We start from the raw sequence: 21,717 nt of genomic DNA on the forward strand, positions 1-21,717 counted from the left end.
CTCAAAATGACACTTTATTAAAAATTAGATCTAACATGTTAATCAGTATATAATACCTGTTATACTCACAATTAATTTTCCCCAATTACGATTATTCAAAACATTTTCCTGTGAGTTCCACCTGTTTTTCCTTGTGCCTGTCATGTTCCCAAAATGTTACTTATAGTTTTCCGCCGACTTGCTTTCCGGCTTGCAGCTGTCAGAACATCGACGGGGCAACAAAGCCGACGGGCCGACAGGAAGGCTCTTATCTTTCTGCCATTTCTTCCGCGCCGCCCTCGTCTCGACCAATTCAAGCGTAACAAATAAACTGGCTCAAACAAGACGAAACAAGACACGTACTTGAAAGACAGCAGGATTTATTTTTTTCATTATTTCCTGTCACCCACATGTACTACATGCATACAACTCCAAAATATCCACAAAATTTCAAAAAACAAACTCTGCGCAGAATAAAATTAAGTTAACGACAAGTTAAAACGATTAACTTAAGATGTACAATCACCCACTCGTGATTGTAGTAAAACTTAAGCAACTCATTCTAGCGAGAAGTGAAATACAATTAGTTGGCAACTGGAAGTTATCACCTTCCGTTCCGCTGGAAACATGAATGTCCACGTAACTTTAAAGGTAGAATAAAGGACGGAACATGGCGCAGTGAAAGCACCGAAAGCTTACAGTTAACTTGCAGAAACTTTGCGCTTGGTAAAATGCACGCGGCGATAGTTTTAGCGTTTAGCAAGTTTTAATGCCGCTTAATTGAATTAGCTTTATCTGGCAATTAACATGAAAGCTATTTGCGTGCCTGCTTCCGTTTGGCTTCCGTCGGGCGCTTTCCTTCCGGTACTTCCGACGTTAATCAAGACAACAAACTGAATGATGTTCCTGGATCTAATGTATATGCTTATATTCATTAATATATAATAAAAAATATAAAAAACAAAATAAAATTTTTTTTGTTGAATTTTTTATTTTTCAGCTTATATTCTCCGGATTATTTTTTTATGATTTTATATTGACTGATAGGAAGCATGTATTATCCTAATGGAAATTGGAAGCAAATATGATTGGACTCAAGTTTCACATTTTTTTCTTTTTATTTTTTTGTTCAATTTTAATAAAAGTTTCAAAGAAATATCGGTAATAATAATTTTATATTCAGAACACAAAGAAGATGAACAAGTATAAATCATAAAAGTTATGAATTTCTTTATAACTATATATAAATAAAACATGTATTATGGTCGTGGGTGGTCTTTGGCAAAAAGCAAGCCATTTATTTTCCGGTTTGTCCCGCATCTTGGTACGCATATAGCTCTCGTCGTTATGTATGTATACGACCGTCAATTATCGCTCCGTTATTGACTGCGTTCGCCTTTTTCCGCTCTTTACGCGTTACAATTTTTTCCCTATTTGCGTTAGACTGTCAGAGTTTCCCGATGATTTAGTCGCGGCTTTCCCGGCGTCGTCATCACCCTCTCACGGAATCAAAAACGAGTTGACTCGGGAGTGAATTTCATTTTTATTCAAATTTTCTACTACAACATTTCATCTTCGCGGGCAATTTCCGTCAATGGCATATAAAATTGTATTTTCTTTTAGGGTTTTAACAAAACAACTCACACAACATTTTTCCGTTATTTATTTATCACTAGCTTTTGTCTGCGACTTCGTTCCGGTAGTGTTTGATAAAAATGTAATTAGTTTTTACTCTCTTGTTCTAGACATAATATGTGTCAATACTTTCAATAAGATTCGCAATTTTATTAAAAAATTAATTATATAAAGAATAGCTAATAATGCACTTCAGCGCGCCATCTCGGATTCAACTATTTAACTATAACTATGATTGAATCTCAATGCCAACTTCTATCCTATAGAAAAGTGCTGTCTTTAGGACTTTCCAGGCAATTATTCGAATTTTTATTGCTGTAGAAACCATCCTTGGACTTTAAAGAACATTAAAAAAAAAAGAATTAGCCAAATTGGTCTAGGCGTTGTTGAGTTATGCGCTTACCAACAGATTTAACAATTTTTATATTATAAATACTAGCTTTTGCCAGCGACTTCGTCTCGGTAGTGTTTATTAAAAATGTAATTCGTTTTTACTCTCTTGTTCTAGACATAATATGTGTCAATACTTTCAATAAGATTCGCAATTTTATTAAAAAAAAATTAATTATATAAAGAATAGCTAATAATGCACTTCAGCGCGCCATCTCGGATTCAACTATTTAACTATAACTATGATTGAATCTCAATGCCAACTTTTATCCTATAGAAAAGGGCAGTCTTTAGGATTTTCCCGGCAATTATTCGAATTTTTCTCGTCGTAAAAACCATCCTTGAACTTAAGCGAACATTTAAAAAAAAGAACTGCGCAAATTGGTCAAGGCGTTGTTGAGTTATGCGCTTTCCAACATAATTTGCATTTCATTTTTATATTATAGATAAATTTACATTCTACAAAGTGTATTTATTTATATTTTATGTAGTAGAAATAGTGCCATAGTGCGCTGTAAATTTTCTGCGCCAAAGTGTCGTCTTGAAAGTTTGGAATTTTTGGAATTTTAGAAACAAGCCGAATGGTAGATCTGCAAATAGTTGCCAGCCATGCAACCGCGAGTTGTCCGACCCAAGTTGGTGCACCGCCCGAGGACACGCTTTGTTAGTTTATACTCGATGTCCATGTGACAAACGCCATCGGCCGAAGTTCCAGCACCCGGGTTGTTCTTGATGTTCCGCGTGTTTTTTTCCTGCGGCGGTCTTTGGCCCTCCTGAGAGTTGGCAACTGGAGATGCTTGACGTATTTCATTAAGAGCGAAATTATCATAGCTTGTGTCCACTCCTACTCGATTGAGAGTGTTGATTTCCGCCGTCAGAGGAATGTTGTCTTTGTTGACGTCCGGATTCTCTTCATTATCCAATGGCTACGGAATAATTTCAACTAAAATAAATCTAGGAAATGTTTTAGTTACTACCTGAATGTGATTAGCTTTGATAATACCGTCCGCATTGCGTAGATTTTGGTAATCGGCGTTGAGTCCCTTAATCTCGACCATTAAACACATGGAGAGCTGGACGAGGAGCAAAAGTCGCACGCCGATTTTCACCGATTTCAACGACAACGCATCGTCGTTGGGTGGAGCCATCGGGGTTCGACTTCGACCGCTTTGTTGTCATGAATGTTGACGATTGAAAGTGGTGTGTTTGCATTGCGAGCAATTTATACTATTACACGGGACACAATGCTCCGCATGGTGGAAAAAGCTATTATTAAGCACCTACGTAGCGCAATCAATTGCGTACAACAAAGCCCGACAAAGAAACACAAGGAAATCAGGGCCAATAAAGGAAATGAAAAACCGTACAAATTAAATACGACTCTTAGCAGAGATAACAAATGAAAATAGCAATCGTAATTGAAAAGGCGACAGAGGACAAAGCGAACAAAACAAGACGCTGCGAACAAAAGAATTATGTCTTCGAGAACATGTAGAATGTTCCAAAACAAAATTCCAGACAAATCTTGCTTGTTAGACCAATGCACGAAAATCACATACATTTATTTTTATTATTTTTGTTCATTGATTTGAAATAATAATAATGATGAGAAAAATAATTTCAGGAATTTCTGAGTCTAATCGTAAAACTCTGCAATAATGTATCGCAGATAAATATAAATTTGCAGCCGGTAATATATTGCAACGTTCGAAAACGAAATTGTGCTAATAAATATTGCAAAACGTGTTCGCATCGCTATTCGTTTTCTAGCGCTTTGCATGAAGCTCAGAAACTCATATACGTAACGTATCGGAAAAATACATAAAGCACATTTATAACGATGGTAAGAAAACAAAACGAACGGGAACGGCACAGTGTGCCACGTTTGTTACAATAAAACATTGATTTATACAATGTGCTGGCTGTTTTATTCGCAAATAAAATATATTTTCTATTTCCACTTTTAATATGTCAGTTTTTAGGGTTTTGGGACACAAAAAGTGGAATTTTAAACATAGACGGCCAAAGGAGTGATTAAAGTACTTTAGTCATGGGTTTTAGTCATGGGGTGGAGCTTATGCATTTATAGCCAAACATTCCCTGGTAGTATGCGAGCGAATTTTAAAGATTAAAAATACAAAAGTTAAAAAAAAACTCAAACGAAGAAATTGAGTAGAAGTAGAAAAATTTGCGTAAGCATCACGTGGCTAAACGTTATTAAACACTCGATTCATTAAACGCTTACCACGCTCGTGACAAAAGCTCTCGTTTAGCCACTTGATACTTAATAAACTATTTACTTTTCAATATTTGAAAAAACGTTTTTATTATTTATTTTATTTTTATTAGGTGGCACGTAGTAACGTAACCTAAAATATCGATCATTATCGTTGGATTTAGATTTCGTCCTCACGTTTCCAACCATGGCATTCTTCCTTCTTTACTTCGTTTTTTTTTAGTTTCTCAGAGTTGTGCACTTTATATGCCGCATATAGGAAGCCGAAGGTATCCGGAACGTTTCGTACGTTTTCCACTCCTTGTTATTCTCTTTGTCGTCGTGACTACGTCCTCAGTGGCCCAGCAGGCCTGCGAGGAAAGTACTTACGCAGTTTTCGGTGGCGACACGTTCGCCGAGCGTTCGTGCTCGTCCTCTCCGTGCGATGCATAAACTCTAATGCATTTTCAACAATTATACTATTTTTTGATCTACAGAAAAACATCTTAAAACTTGTCATGATTTACGATTAAAAATTGATTTATAGAATTTCTTGTGTATTTATATGCTTTTTGTATTTGCTGCTCTTTGTCGCTGGCTTGTTTGAATAAGAGAAATCCAATCGTCCGGCACAATCCTAAGCAAACATTTTTATAATAATGCTAATTCTCCTCGTTTCGCCAGTTGGGGCTTTCATGTTTGCGTGCTTCAGCTGGCGCTTTCAAGCTTTGCCGAGGTGAGCTTTGAATCTGCTCTAATCGTGCGCGTTTAGGTGAAGGTGAAATAAATGTTTGCGCGCCTGAAAGGTGAAAAAATATCGTGCAAAACGAAAGCTATGCAAATAATAGAGCCTAATGTAAAAAAACAACTTTCACATCCACCAGAAAAATTATTTTTTAAACGTGCTCTGGATAAATATTTATTTAATACACTTTAACCAGTAATTAAACTTTGAAATTGACGGTCGTTTAAAGTAAAAGTTTAAATTAAACTCAACGCGGTTTTTCTGTGTTATTTTTTCAACTTTTCAGCACGTTTTAAATCACTTTAACCCGTCGGACGAAGTTTTGCGCTTGCGATTGTGCGGAAGCGTCGACACGTTTCGGCATTCAACTTCTATTTATGCCTTTCTAGCATTTCAGCTCGAGTGGCGCTACATGCTCGGATGCAACCTGCCGCGCCACGCCCACCACTTACGCCCGGCGATCATTAATTACATCCTAATTTGTGCGCCTCTTGCCATCCATTACATTCCATTTGGCTCTTCGTCACTCTCCACGCGCCGCATCGGCACTCAACATTCGTATATCCGGCGGTTTTTAAAAAATCATTTTCGCACCCACACGCGATGCAAAAGTTTCAACAACTTCAACAGCTCCAGCGGTATCTAAATGTTTTAGCATTTTTCACGCGCTGCTGTCATCTTGCGGCGCATAAAACTTTGAGTGTTGAGTGTTACAAATGATATTTACGGATTTACGGCTTTATTTCTTGTGAATTTATTATGAATGATGACAAATTTAAGACATTTTCCTATATTTCATCAACTAATGAAATATCATTGTTTTTTTTCTTTGGTATCTTGGTGTAGTTGTTTGTGGATTTTCAATTAAAGAACAAAATGAAACGAAAACAGTCGTGGATAGATAAGTATATTGTTGGAGTGTGGCTGGGCGTGGGTGTACGTGCTGTGGCTTTGCGAATCGACTAGAATCCGCTCTTTTAAGTGGATCTGGATGATCCGTATCTGGATTGAAGAAAATCGATGCCCGAGAGCTTTTGGCGCGCTTCCTATCGCGACATTATCTCGTAATTTTCGCCTCGTTAATACCCCTGCATCACAAATGTTTATTTATTTTATTTTAAAAGTATTTGTACAAAAAAACGATGATATCGTAACATATGTTTGTCATGTATTCATTGAAAAGGGTCCGGATAACGAGGGTTTCCACTCCATCGTCCTGGATGACAGATATTTCTAACAATTTTGCAAACCGGGCAAAAGGATGCGAATCTAATGGCGTCACAAATACTCCTACGACGATTTAATCGTGCGGAAATCACACTTCGGCTGTCACTTTAATGATGTTGCTCTCGATATGAAATAAAATCATGATTTCAACTGCATTTTACTGGATTCGTATTGAATTTAATGAAGAAAATTGTTTTTGTGTTTTATTTTGTATTTCGGTGTATATTTTGAAAAGATTTTCTTACATTGATAAATTATTTGAATAACATAACCTCATTGATCATCGCATGCCATCCATCTCGCTAAATGAAATTTTTTAAATTGCTTTTGCGACTTAGGGATGAAAAACAACGCGATAAACAGTGCGTCGGCGGCGTCGCTGTTATGGAAATATTTTAATTTCGGTTTATAATGTGCGTGTTTAGCGACGCTGGAAAAAGTTGACGTGGTCGAGTAAATCAACATGAATGCGATCGTTCATCATCTTTCCAAGCCACGCTGGAGCAAACAATAAACATTCAAATTTTTAATTTTGAATTGAATATAAAGAGGAATAATTTATTTTCCTAGGAAATTATTTTACTTTAGTGTTTAGACAAAAAAAATATTTTTTCTGCTTTCATCAAAAAAGTTTTTTCACGGTTTTTAGACACAAAAGTGGTACTTTATATACGGACAGCCGAGCCGTACATAATATTCATTATGTACTTGCGTTATGCATGGAACGGAGCAAGCGCCTGCGCACTTGCCTACGGATCAGCACAAGGCGGAATGAAATGCCATGCGACGTCAGTCAAACACGTCAAAGCAGACGCTGCTGCTGCTCGTATCGGAGGGGCACGATATGAACCGAAGCGTCACATGGGCCAGCACGCGGCATGGCAATTATAACCTTTCAGTTTGTAGAAGTATGCGAGCAAATTTCGATGATTTAAAATACAAATTTGAAACCCCAAAACCGCAACGTGGAACAAGAGTGGTAGTAGAAAAAATGGCGTAAGCACCTCGGGGCTAAACATCGTTAAATATTTAAATGCCCTCCTTTAGTTACTTGTTACTTAATCCCTACTAATATTATAAATGCGAATGTCCTGATGTTTATCATGCTTTCACGCAAAAACTACTTAACAGATCATCATGAAAATTTGTACACATATTCTTAGTGGTCCCCGAAAGGTTATAGGCCACTTTTTATTTAATAAAAAAAATTATATTTTAAATAAAATAAAGAAATTTTTTGGTCAATAATACCTCTGCATCTGGTTATTTGACGACTTTAACGCCATCTAGCATTCCAGCAATGAAGCTCATACCTAAGTACTATAGTACCATCACACTGTATTATCACACTGTATTACCGACAGCTACGTCAACATTCAATCCAATTGACTACGCTATGGAGAATGTACACTATACTTCCATAGACTATACTTTCAGCCATTTTAAACTTCATAAACTTCATTCATTGTTACTTCTTCTATGACTACAGACGCGTACGGAAGCAGCTTCATTGATTTCTAATATTTATTTGATGGATTCAACGCGAGCGAAGCCGCAGGATAAAGCTAGTACTCTATAAATATTTTTAACGCAAATAAAATTAAAAAATATCGAAATTGTTTCCTTATAAACTTTATTCACATTTTATGCTTATATAGATTTATATATTATTTGTTTATGTCTGATATTTTACAATTTAGATGCCTAAAATTATTTGGATAGATATTTGTTTAACTAAATTACAAGTACTTTGATATTTATCGTAGAAATATGTAGCTACAAACAATTTAATCAAAAAATTGAATAAATCTATCAAAATGAAATTAGTTTAGTTTATTTATTACTTTTGTATTTATGTTTTCATTCAAATAAAATTGTTTTATTGATATTTGACTAGCTTGTACCTGATTGATGTTATTTTTCAAAGCGCGGAAAATAAATTTCATATTTATTAAGCCTATTTACGTTAGGTAACATCACAGATATCGAATACGTTTTACACAATTTCTTTTTTTATTTTTGTTTTCATTCCATTGCTTTCTATTGCAGTTTATTGGTAAATAAATAAATAAACAAATAAATTTGTCTACTTCCACTTTTATAACGGTAGTTTTTCAACGGTTTTTAGACACAAAAAGTGGTATTTTAAACATAAAAGACCATAGGTATAACTAAAGTACTTTAGTCACGGATTTTAGTTACGGGGTGGAGCTTGCGTATTTATAACCTTACATTTCTCGGTAATCTGCCAACGAATTTCGAAGATTTAAAATAAAAAGTTGAAATACACAAACTAAACGTGGAACTAAAGTGGAAGTAGAAAAAATAGCGTAAGCATCACGTGACTAAACGTTAGTTATACACTCGATTGATTAAACGCTTGCTATACTCACTCATAATCAATCTCATGACAAAAACTCGCGTTTAGTCACTTGATACTTAATATATTATTGTTTTTCTATTTGCTCATGTAAATTTTGTAAGAATTAAGTTAAATTAGCAAAAATAGCATGTATATAATGAGCATAACCTCAAATGTCATCTTCCAAACTTCAGTATACAATATTCTTTATATATTTTTTTGATTCTCAATAATTTTACGGATATTTCCAAGCTGAATCACAATTTGTTCGTGTGTAGCTTAATCCTCCTTACTTATTTACATTAATTACATGATTTATCTGCTTAGTTAATTCTTAGATTCTGCATAAAAATAAACATTGGCATTTTGGCACGATTCTCGCTAGCGATAACAACAAACATAAAAGCTAACAACATCTAATTTTACACTTTATACAACAACATTATACTTTGCGCGCTGGCGTCTAAACTTTCCACCAACAACTTCAAAGTCCTCAAAAGCGTGCACTTCGTAACAAGTGTTTCCTCTTTTCCTCTTTCCCCCTTACTTCCCTTACACACTTACTTCATTCTTTTGTTCTGCGTTTGTTATTTGTTTAAACGCAGCGAAGGAGTTTTCATCCCCTTGCGCGACTGCGTGCATCCTCACTCTGTTGTCAGACGAAGTCAGTGGAGCACTCACTGCCGCTGCAACTGGTAAGAGAGGTGGGCGACGAAGGTGCCGCCACCAACAGGGAGCAGTTGCTATCGTCGGCCAACTCATCATCGTCATCATCGTCGTCTTCCTCATAGGCTAGCTCATCTTCTTCGGTTTCCTCCAGTGTGCCCATGTCGATATTCCAACGGCAACCGCGATGGTGGGCCGTGTGTGGCTTGCGGTGATGGCGGCGGGTCATGCTGTGGGGTACATACCGTGCCAAGGACGACTTGAGGCTTACATACCGGGCGTTGTTCCTCGATCATAGCTCGATTACTTCTGGTCCTTTCCAGGTGATTCCGGCGCGTAGTAGGTTCCAGTATCGCATTACGCCACCTATCGCCACTATCTGTAAGTAAAAAAACGAAAAAATAAAAATTTTGCTTTAAATTTTTTTTAAGTAGGAGTATTTTAGCGTGGTATTTCATTTTGCTGCATCATCCATTTATCTGAGCGACAAGTTAACGGTTTGGGAGGCGGCGCAATTTCGCCGGCGGGTGTTTACTGACTGCAATTGCAATCGTGCAATTCATCAGAGTTAAAAAAACGACTAGAAAAATTACTTCAACCATCCACCACAATTTTCATGAAAGCATTAATAATTTTGTTATTTAATCTTTAAAAAGCGACTTCACAAGCGTCTAATTTCGTAATTTCAATTACTGGATAATTAATGAAGGCTAGCAGCCATTTTCAGCTAGGTTTTTCTTACTTTCCATTTGGGTTTTTATTAATATTGCAAAAACGTGACCGAACAAGAGTCAGGCGGCAAGTTTTTTTTTCGATTTTCTTTTCGTTTCCGCAATTGGTGTTTTATTTTCGTGCAGTTTCCGCTACTTTTCGTGTTTGTTAGCTTGTTTTTTTTCTCTCTCATCTTTCTTGTATTTTTTCCGCTCGGTGTTGTTTTTTGTTTTGTGTTTCGCGCGCGTTGTTTTCTAATAAGTTCGTGCATTGTCTGCGTGGCAGTGACACTTTGCTCCTGCAATGTTTGCTCGCCGGTGTCACATGTTTCGTAATTTCTACTTGCAGGAGCGCACACATACTCAGGAGATTTTGTGTTTTGTTTTTCACTGCAGTGTCACCATCGCTAACTTATTAAAAGCGCGTTGAATGTGTTGGCGTTGCGGAAAAACGAAAAAAAAATCCAGACGGGAAAGTCGGATATTTTAGATTTCACGCACGTCGCGTTTCAATTACATTGTTTTTTAGTTGGAATACTTGTTTACAGGATCGTAATGAGAACATTACAAAAAATATTAAATAAATCTGGTAATTCTATAAAAATTTACACAATTATAAAAAAATTACATTTTCTACTCATTAAAATTCAATTTTATTTACTTCAAAATAATTTTTATACTAAAATAATGCTTTAATTACATTTTTATTAACGACTAGCTTTACCCGCGAGTGCGTACCGGTTGTGTTTAATAAATATGTAATTCATTTTTACTCTCTTGTTCTAAACATAGTATGTGTCAATTCTATCAATTAGATTCGCAATTTTATTTTAATAAAATTAATTATATAAAGAATTGGTAATAATGCACTTCAGCGCGCCATCTCGGATTCAAGTATTTAACTATAACTATGATTCAATCTCAATGCCAACTTTCATCCTATAAAAAAAGACTGTTTTTAGGGTTTTCCCGGCAATTATTCGAATTTTTCTCGCCATAAAAACCATCCTTGGTCTTTAACGAACATTATAAAAAAAGAATTAACCAATTTGGTCAACGCGTTCTTGAGTTATGCGCTTACCAACACATTTTGCGATTTATTTTTATATTAAAAGATATAGCGTTTTCTTTTGTTGTTTGAAGGACGTGTCCGTGATATTAATTCGTAAGTTTGTAATTTTATTGTATTCTTGTGGATTTGTTATTTTTTGGCACGACAACAAAAAAATCCCGCCGAAATCCTGGCCGAAAAGGAAGCAAACAGGAAAAGAAGGAAAAACGCAACCGTATGTTATTGATAGGAATGATTAATGACAGTTGCACGCTAGCACCCATCATTATTCTTGCAATCTCACCCTCAAGGGAGGTTCTCAGCGAAACGTTTGGTGTTTTCTCCACTTCTCATCTGATTTACAATATCGATAATCGCTTCTTGAACCCACAAACCACATTATGGTTCAATCCCTCGTTTATATAGCACTTGGAATAAAAACATGCTTTTAAAGATCAAAAATTTATCAAAAACTCTGATTTATTATTGAGAATATAGATAAATACAATATTTTCCAAATATTTGACGTGAAATTTTGATAATTTCATAACAAATTTCAAAAGATGTGTTTTGATTGATCCTTTGAAGCTTGGAGTTTCTCAACTGGTGGCTCACATAAAATTTATGTATTTTGATGTTTAATCAAGTGTTCATTTATCATCCTCGGCATCATCTGTCGCCGGCTGCGCTGCCGCCGCCTACGCCTGTGATTCGTTTCGATAAATCAGCAACACGTGCGTTTTATGTGCTCCTGTGTGTAATGTCGCATCAGTTGAACCGCAACTCCTTTCAATCTCGGCTCTGGGGAGCATGTTGAAGCGTGTAACATGTAATACCACGAGCGTAACCAAAACACGAAACACATGTTCACGCATCGCAGGAGCACATAGAATACAACGCGGGGAATGTAGGTACAAGAGTACTGGAGAAGCGGAAACCATTTTTGAGGTTAGAATTGGTATTCATTGAAATAAAAAATGTAATTTGTTTTTACTCTCTTGTTCTAGACATAATATATGTCAATTCTATCAATAAGATTCGCAATTTAATTTTAAAGAAATTATATAAATAATTGCTAATAATGCATTTCAGCGCGCCATCTCGGATTCAACTATTTAACTATAACTATGATTGAATCTCAATGCCAACTTTTTTCCTTTAGAAAAAGGCTGTCTTTATGATTTCCCCCGCAATTATTTGAATTTTTCTCGCCGTAAAAACGATCCTGGGACTTTAATGAACATTTTAAAAAAAGAATTGGCCAAATTGGTCTAGGCATTGTTGAGTTATGCGCTTACCAACAAATTTTGTAATTCATTTTTATATTATAGATTCAGGGCACTATTGACTCTCATTCTGTGCACTGTACAAGAATAACAATAAAAGTGATTTTACGTAGATTAAGAATTTTTAATTCGTTTCTTTCTATCACTTTTAGTTTACGTGATATCCGCAATCAAAATATTGATAAAAACTAAAAACTAAAATTTTCCGTTTTTTATTGTGAAGTATATAGAATTTCCTGTAGATTGAAAATATTCAATCCGCTATTAATTCACATGTTATTCTAATCCATCTCGAATTCTATGAAATTCTAACCATATTTGAAGACTAGAGCAAACATTTTCGATGCCCTGCGTTGATACTTCACTGTACGCCTTTGTGTATTCATTAATGGTTGACGTAGAGCAGAGGTATGAGGTATATATTAGTTCGCGTGGGCATTTATGAAGTCGTCAGACGTACTCGTATCTTCTGCTGATGGTGCTTGAGCGCACATCGTGTGTGGTTGAACATTGTGCCACTTGTGGAGGCCATCCTGCCGCCGACTGCAAAATGGCCCGCTTGTTCGTGGGACGTTTATTAATTATCGAGCGGTCGTCATTAATATGCATGTCGGGACATTTGCGGGATGCGAGATTCTCAACATGCTTGTCAGCAACAGTAATGGCATAAGAGTGGGTGGGAGTTGGGAGGAAATCATTAAGAGTAACAATTGAAACCCCTAAGAGGAAATTATGTCTCAGTGAACAAAAAATCTAATATAGGCAACCAGTTATACACGTAGAGTTTGTATGTCAGCACCACTCGATCAAGGCATAATTATCGTTCTAAAATTGGTGAAGCTCATCTTGTTACCGCTGGTACTCAATTTTGCGATACAACTTCTCATTAACCTCCACTATCAGCGTTGCAGAGTGTGCTAAGGAGCAGTTTTGGTTAGTTAGATAGCACAGGTCACCTGTTTCTCTACTCATTACGCTCATCTCAACGCAAAATGCTCGCGCTGCACTTTGATTACACCATCACTTCACACTTCATATCAAATACCTGCCACGTTTATTAATGAAACACCAAAGTTGGTAATTGCAGAGTTTTGAAATTTTCTTCATCACTCTGTGAATAATTAAGCTCCAACACTAGCTTTGCTGCTTAAACTCTAACACGTGCTTATCCAAGCGAAAGCTTTCAAACGTAATCCCAAAATATGTTACCAAACAATGATAGCGTTCGGCGGCTGAATTGAAATGCGTCGACGGCGGTGGCTAGTGATCACGTCCGCCGTCCAAAATCTTGCAGGCATCTATCGCCCGCTTTCCATTCGGCTTATTTACAATGTCTGCCATGTTTACCCAGTCGACATCATCTTGCACGTTCGCCACGGGGCGTCGCAGCGTTCATGCATGACAATGATTCTCGATGCCTGCAACCTCCATCACATCGATGGCAATGTTTACGTGCGCGACGTGCTTATCAAATCGAAGTTTCCAATTATAAGCGAGTTTCGCGAGCTCATCACACAAAGACAAACATTTCTGTAGTGTAATAATGTAAATTTGAGGTTATTACACAACGCAACGCAAACTTAACTGAATTCCAAGTATAAAATACTGTTTAATGTATTCATAAGTAGATGGCGTTGGTAGTTAAACCAAAACTGTATCTTTTGTTGTGTTCATCTTTAATTAAGCTCCTTTCGCATCGACTTAAGAGAGAGTAACACTATAACACGAGAAATACCTACTCAGCTATTCGCTGGCGAAACGCTCCTCTTGTTCTTGCCCTTTGCTCGGTGCGGATGTAATAAATATGCATTAATTGCGCGGAGTGCGCCCGAGGACGGCTCACGCTAAGACGCACTAAGGCGGATGCTAATTGCATATTCACGTCTGAATTTCAGCGTGCAGCACAGCAGCAGCGGCAGCCCCCTAACATTTGTCGGCGAATTTATGTCGCCACGTTTGTGCATGCCAAGTAGAGGGAATTCAATATGCAACTATCGTTTTGCGCAATTATTTCGCGCATTGCTGAGTGAATTAAATTCCCAGCGTGGGATAATCGGAATAAATTTCCACGTATATGTTTTTGCGCTTATTTTATTCGACTGACTGACTGGAGAATTTATTTAGCTTTCGGCGTCCTGCAGGATTTAATAACATCAAAGGATTTTAATTACGACGCGTCAAGCATCGTAACACTCACAGAATTCATGCCAATTCACATGGTAATATTCAAAATGGTTTCTACTTACATTAATTAGTGTTCGTGATATGAAGAAGGCAACTTCGGCTTTACAAAAAGTGTCGAATTGCTGAAAATGAAAATAATTTATTAAAACAGCGAAAAATTCCACAAAGATTACAATCTAATATGACCCCATAGAGTAAGATTGCTTTCGGTGTTGTTTTTGCCGCCCCCGAGCCGAAACCGCCACTTTTCTCATTTCCCAGCTGCCATTTATATTTCACCCATACATTTATTATGGCGATTCGGGCGAGGGCCACTTTGCCGTTTGGTTTCTGCGGTGAATAAATGCCGCTTGCCGCAAGCCGCCCCCGAGCATAAATATTACTTCCATAAGCGGCGCGCCCGGCACGAATGAAGAGATCAGCGTCGCGCCCGCGCACGTAAAGCTCTCCAAATCTCCGTAATAGCTACGCAAGCTTTGTGTGTTGCCTGCGGTGCGCAAAATGACCAATGGAAACAAATTGAGATGTACGTGCAGATAGCGCATAACAAATGACTGATGTTACACCGTAGAAAACTGTTTCAAACTCCAATTTGTATACGAAATGTGTAGCCTATAAACATGGCCCATATTTTAGGTTAGAAACTTCCGAAGTAAAATACACGCGGATTGAAATTGAAATTTTGTAAATTTAGCACTACGCGTGCAATTAGTTAACAAACGTGCATGTCGACGGTGATTTATACACGAATATCTACTAATGGAGCACTTTCACATGAGAACGCAATTAAAACTTTTTGCGCTCGCGAATTGGAAACGTGTTTATAAATCAAAGTAATAAACTGTTAATTTTAATTAAATTATCATGGAAATTAACGTCTCCCACGTGTAGCAAAGTTATTCACTTGGAGAAACTTTTGTCCAAAAAACACAAACAAATTGCAAGCTGTGTCACAATTCTCAACACCTGCGAAAACTTTGCGCATTAATTATGAAAACCACCAAATGAAGAATTACGCAGTAATGTAATGAATTAATATTAATTCGTAAATAATTGTATTTAGGTTTATTGCATTGTTTATTCACAAGAAATGTAAAACATTCCATTAACCTCTGTCACTTCGCGCAACATTTTATCTTGTTTGGGTTTTCTGTAATTTTCACGAACGATCAGCCTTCGGGGCGTTCCTTCTAAGCGTCTCGTTAAATTAGATATTACTCCGATGTTAATCCCCGGCTTGGAGGTATCATCCGCGCATTGAATAAACAACGCCGGCGACGACGCAGCGATTTTAATTAAAACGAAAATATTTTCGTTATCTGCTGCGTTTAGTTGCCGAGCGCAATATAAATTTTAATTGACAATTTGCGTCATTATTTACAGTATCGTTCAGTTCAGGTGGATTCACTTCAGCGACTTGTGTTCTATTCGTATTTTGTAAACTTTTTCTATTTTCATCATTTTGTTTAATTTGTTGATTTTTTGCAAGTTCAGGTGGTGAAAACGCGCGCGCTCAAAAGGCGCAGAATTTTAATTAAAAGTCGACGAGAGGCGAAATTAATAAAATCGTTATACTCGGGCGCAGCGAAATGGCATTCTCGTATTTCAATTTTCGCCTTTCAGGCTTTGGCCCACAGCTTAGCAAACGCACACCTGCTTTCTAAAGAGATTCCATTGCTTTCTTTGCGTTTTTCAATTAAAATCTTCAAATAGCTAGTGTAGGAATAGAGCTTTTGTAAATTAAACGCCTTCAGCGCCATCTACAGCGCAGCACATAAACTAAAATTAATAGCTACGCAATAGATGCTATAAAAATAGGTTAATTTTAAAGAAAATGTCGTAACATTTACGTTTTTTTTTAGTTTTCTAAAGAGATTCTATTGCTTTGTTTGTGTTTTTCAATTAAAATCTTGAAATAGGTAATGTAGAAATAGAGCTTTTGTAGATTAAACGTCTCCAGTGCCATCTACGCCGCAGAACATAAACTAAAATTAATAGCTACGCAATAAATGCTATAAAAATAGGTTAATTTGGAGAAAAATGTCGTAAAATTTTTTTGTTTTTTTTTTTTTAAAGATTCCATTGCTTTCTTTGCGTTTTCAATTATAATCTTCAAATAGCTAGTAAAGAAATAGCGATTTTGTAGATTAAACGCCTTCAGCGCCATCTACGACGTAAAACATGAACTAAAATAAGTAACCACGCAATAAAAGCTATAAAATTAGGATAATTTTAAAGAAAATGTCATAAAATTGACGTTTTTTCTGTTTTCTGAAGAGATTTCGTTGTTTTTTAGCGTTTTTCAATTAAAATCTTCAAATAGCTAGTGTGGAAATAGAGCTTTTGTAGATTAAGCGCCTCCAGCGCCATCTACGGCGCAGAATTGAACTAAAATTAATACCTACACAATAAAACCTATAAAATTAGGTTATTTTCAGAGAAATTGCAGCAAAATTTACGTTTTTTCTGTTTTCAACGCATTATTTGATTAATGCTTAACCAGATTGGAAATCAAACTGTTCAGACGACTTACTTTATTGACGTGATCACGCAGCACATTGGAGTAGACCATCGCGACAGCTTCCAACGACATGAACGTGATGAAGCCGATGATCCATGGTATGATCAGCGACGAATTCTCCTGTAACAATCGATATAATCAATCATTAATCGTGTGACATGACATTAATCATCTTATAAAATACATTAGACACGTAAATTTAAGAATTAATAATGAACTTTCTTTTTATTGGTTCAAAAGGGTTTAAAGTTGGAAAGCGTTAGTGTCGCCCGCATGTTAGTTAATGATTTATTGCTCGCAAATGCAATTTACCTAATGAACCGTTCGCTAATTATGAAAAGTTTACGCGCGCGCTTCACTAATCAAATAAAGTGTTAATTAATCTAAATTTGGTACATTTTTATGGCGCAATCGATCGACAATTAAAGTTTTAAACAACTTCAGCGTAGAATAATTACTTCGATGCGAAGAAATTCAAGTCGAAGAAAATTTATTTTGTTATTTGCGCAAAATCATTAATTATCTCATTTTTGCGTCACTAATCAATCACTGTCAGCTTTTATCTCATTAATTAAATTATCCAAAGCGTCTATTTTTAGTTTTACGCCACAATGTCAACGTACGACTAAAATCAGTGTTTGTATGCGTCATGAATACATTGTTTTCACGTTTTATTTAATCATACGATGACTGGTGTTGGAAAGCTGTAATATCTTGCTAATATGACAACGCTGCTGAATATCGTTAAGGATGTGAACGTGGTGTGGCGTGCGCGCCGGTTTTCCTCTTTCGCATTTTCGCTTAGCCCTCGCATGACGTGCGCACGATTCGAAGCAGTTGATAAACGTAAACATTCGCCCTGATAAATAATGGATGCGGCGGGAGCGACGAAGGGCGACCCAGTTACATAAATCCGTGCTCCGGTGGCATGTTCACCCTGACATTGAACGTGTGTGGTTATGACACTGCCATGGACGGTAACATAGGCAACCAACTCAACGTGAAACATATTGAGGTATTATGTAACCCTAAATAAAAAATAAAAAAAGTTTTTTGTGTTTTTTGAATGTTTTAAAGCACTAAAAACAAAAATAATACGTTGCCATAAACGTTGATTGCTTAACTTGCTTAGTTTTGAGTTCGCGAAACGTAAAACTTTGAAATGCTTTTCGCTGTACGCAAATGTTTGTAACTGTTTCGAAACGATTCGTGAAACTAATAGTGTGCAAGCTGATACCTTTAGTGCTTGCAGAACTGCTTTTATTGCAGCGATTTTAGCAGCAAAAGCGTTTCACGTTTTCTCGTTGTTTTACTACATGATACGCGAGCAGAACGTTTGCAATCCATTTGACGCATTTTGAAGCGTCGAACGGTAACTACCAGATGGCAGATGTCGGGCGCGCGGATGTAAAATTGCTGCTCAAAATGTTAAATGTTAAAAGTTGTACGCTCCGTACTCGTAATGGAATGGAAATGCACACTTTGTGCGCGGATACAAAACAAGACCCGGCGCGGAAAATAAACAATCGAGTGGAAACGTACACCAGAGGTTGGAAATTATGCGCGCAATAAACATTCGAACGCAAAAAATGTTTTGTCTTTCATTTATCTTTATTCCACTGTATCCATTAGTATGATTAGAATTTAATTGTGTAAATGGGGCGGATAATTACACAAACAATTTAAATTAATTAAAAACCTAACCTTATTTTACTTTAAAGCGAATTTTAAGGATTATTTGCACATAAACGTATGACATTTGGTTGCATAAGTGTAATATTGGTTGCATAACAGTTTTTGTAATGAAATTAACCTTTAAATGCATCAAAAAGTTAATTAAATCGTATCAAGGAATGCAGGATAACGATTATGATGCAATGCATCGGAGATTACGCCCAACGCTGTAATTTTAATCAGGAGATAACTCGATCACGTCAACACGCGACGCATAATCGAATAATTGCGGCACGAATCGCGGGGCGGAATTTTCGAACGTGCTAATTTCGATATTATGCGGTTTGCTCAACACAACACACAATGTTTTATACACATTCATCAAATTTCAAATAATCTCATTATTAAAGTGTTTTAATATCAATTTTATAATGCATGTCAATATCCACATTGATTTATGCATCGCCGGTGAGTGATTTATGTTTTCCTCTATAAATAACACATATTAATCTACGAAGATAAATTTGACGTAAAATATTTAACTAAATATAGGTATTAAAAGATGGAGAATATAAACACCCACAACTTGGACATATTAGCATTGAAATGACTTAATTACCCGTGGGTCGTAAATAATTGCGACAGAAGCTTCCCTTCATTGACGGAACCATGGCGCACACACAATGAGTTGTCTGTTTGGAGTTATTTAATTTGTGCGAGGGACGCACGCCCGAAAGGACCCTCATTATTATATTTACCCATAGAGGAAAGCCACTTTCTGCGACACATCGCAAATGTCCTCTTTGCGCTCCTTTTGCGTTTTGCGTTAGTCTAGCGGTCGTAAATTTCAGGCATTAATAATGGTGAAATTTTCATTGCAAAAGTTTTTAATTTAATTAATATTTATTTAATATTTTGATGATTTATATAAAATACTAGCTTTTGTCCGCGATTTTGTCCCGGTAGTGTTTTATAAAAATGTATCTCGTTTTTACTCTCTTGTTCTAGTGTCAATTCTATCAATAAGATTTGCAATTATATTTTAAAGAAATTAGTTATATAAAGAATTAGATTTAACCCGCGGCTTCGCTCGCGAATATCTAAAATAATGAAGTTGCTTCCGTACGCGTCTGTAGTCACAGAAGAAGTAACAATGATGTAGAATGGCGGGAAGTTTAAAATTGCTGAAAGTATAGTCTATGGAAGTATAGTGTACAGTCTCCATAGTATTAGTCAATTGGATTTGATGTTGACGTAGCTGTCGGTAATACAGTGTGATAATACAGTGTGATTGTACTATAGTACTTAGGTTTGTGCTTCATTGCTGAAATGCTAGATGGCGTTAAAGTACCCCCTCTCGTTATAACGAGAGAGAGACGGACCGATCTCCCGTCTCATCTCGAGCGCTGCCAGTCATTCCGTGCCAGTCATAGCGTTCGAGTGAGTGGACCGATCTTCCGTCTCTCTCACTCTAGCGGCATACAAACGAATGGAGATTTTCTCGTGCGGTTAAGTTTTCGTTGAATGTTTAACAGTAAAACAAAATGTGAAGTGCAAGTGAAGTGTTACAACAATTGCAACAAACAAAACTTATATCACCAATAAGACGTTATCACGTAAACATCTCGATCGTAAACCTACTTTACAAACAACCATTTTTTTTACAAATGACAAAATTCTATAAAGCAATTCCTTTTTTTCCCGCCTTAAGCGTGCGTTCAAAAGTTGGCAACACTACATCGTACTGGCGGGCTGCGGGAACCCCGTTTTACTTACTTCATCTTCAACTCAGCGGGGAATCCCCGGGAATCCTTCATCGATATCGCGATACACGTACATCGTTGTTGTACTTTGCATTGGATGTTAAACCACGGAGTGCAGTGCACTGTTTATTTACGCGCTTTATATAAATGTGCATTACATTGTAATTCAGTACAAACAATATTGTTCTTCTGGTTTAGCAGTATTAGTAGCGATTTGTAAAAGAAATGAGTGAAAGGAAAAGAGATTATCCCAGCGGCGCTGAGAAAAGAAAAATTAAACAGAAAAGGGACCAGGTTATAAAAAAAGTGCACAAAATTTCTTCCATTAAAGAACTCATTGAATTATTGCTAGTAAAATTCAATAGTCTTGCATCCAGTTTTTCCGAGGTAAACACAACATGCTTTTTATTCTTGACCCTTCCAGTTACAGCCGCAACGGCAGAAAGAAGTTTTTCAAAATTAAAACTAATTAAAAATTACTTAAGAACTTCGATTGGACAAGAACGGCTGTCAGACATCTCACTATTGTCCATAGAGGCAGAAACTTTAGAAAAACTAAAATCATCATCAGCCATAAATGATTTAATAAATCAGTTTGCCGAAAAAAAGGCAAGGAGAGTGAATATTTAAAATTCGATTTTTATTTGTAAAATTGGTAAATTATGTGATAAATAAATATTTCTTCTCACAATATTTTTTTTCTTTTGTGAATAATTTATACCTCCATATATGGGCCTCCAAAAAAAATTTTATACGGGGCCCCGACAAGGCACGCTACGCCGCTGGGTACTATAGTACTTAGGTTTGAGAAATAGCCAGATGCAGAGGTATTATTGGCTAAACTATTTCTTTATTTTATTTAAAAAATAATTTTTTTATTAAATAAAAAGTAGCCTATAACCATTCGGGGACCACTAAGAATATGTGTACAAATTTTCATGATGATCGGTTAAGTAGTTTTTGCGTGAAAGTGTAACAAACATCTGAACTTTCGCATTTATAATATTAGTAGGGATTGCTAATAATGCACTTCAGCGTGCCATCTGAGATTTAACAATTTAACTATAACTATGATTGAATCTCAATGCCAACTTTTATCCTATAGAAAAGGGCTGTCTATAGGGTTTTCCCGGCAATTATTCGAATTTTTCTCGCCGTAAAAACCATCCTTGGACTTTAACGAACATTTTAAAAAAAGAATTGGCAAAATTGGTCTAGGCGTTGTTGAGTTATGCGCTTACCAACAGATTTTGCGATTCATTTTTGACGTGATAACGTCTTTAAAATCGTTTTAGTCGGGTGACATGTT

The 21,717-nt window shown here is 36.4% G+C and overlaps 2 protein-coding genes across 2 annotated transcripts in view; both read right to left on the reverse strand.

Moving 5' to 3' along the window:
- Positions 1 to 2,422: 2,422 nt before the first annotated feature.
- On the reverse strand, positions 2,423 to 3,214 carry LOC135792276 (uncharacterized). The gene is made up of 2 exons (XM_065302899.1): positions 2,982 to 3,214; positions 2,423 to 2,930 (listed from the first exon to the last, which is right to left on the reverse strand). Exons 1-2 carry the CDS (start codon positions 3,150 to 3,152, stop codon positions 2,571 to 2,573), a joined length of 531 nt encoding a protein of 176 aa, XP_065158971.1. The 5' UTR covers positions 3,153 to 3,214; the 3' UTR covers positions 2,423 to 2,570.
- A 4,593-nt stretch (positions 3,215 to 7,807) lies between these two features.
- LOC135791864 (uncharacterized) overlaps positions 7,808 to 21,717 on the reverse strand; it is a 51,144-nt gene continuing 37,234 nt past the window's right edge. The window contains exons 5-7 of the mRNA XM_065302423.1: positions 16,984 to 17,091; positions 14,513 to 14,572; positions 7,808 to 9,598 (exon numbers count right to left, since the gene is read on the reverse strand). Of these exons, the coding sequence (XP_065158495.1) occupies positions 9,512 to 9,598; positions 14,513 to 14,572; positions 16,984 to 17,091 (255 nt within the window). The 3' untranslated portion in view covers positions 7,808 to 9,511. The remainder of the gene's footprint in view (positions 9,599 to 14,512; positions 14,573 to 16,983; positions 17,092 to 21,717) is intronic.

This window comes from Atheta coriaria, unplaced genomic scaffold, assembly GCF_025399875.1.
Source record: "Atheta coriaria isolate IRGN ID8LTWV9N9 unplaced genomic scaffold, Caltech_Dcor_3.1 hic_scaffold_5_pilon, whole genome shotgun sequence".
Taxonomy (NCBI): Eukaryota; Metazoa; Arthropoda; class Insecta; order Coleoptera; family Staphylinidae; genus Dalotia; species Dalotia coriaria.

Bases quoted from the DNA above. Each gene is read 5' to 3' on its own strand.
- LOC135792276 (XM_065302899.1), bottom strand. From the start codon at position 3,152: ATGGCTCCACCCAACGACGATGCGTTGTCGTTGAAATCGGTGAAAATC. The intron at 2,931-2,981 runs GTAGTAACTAAA...ATTATTCCGTAG, and splicing joins TCAAAGCTAATCACATTCAG to CCATTGGATAATGAAGAGAA.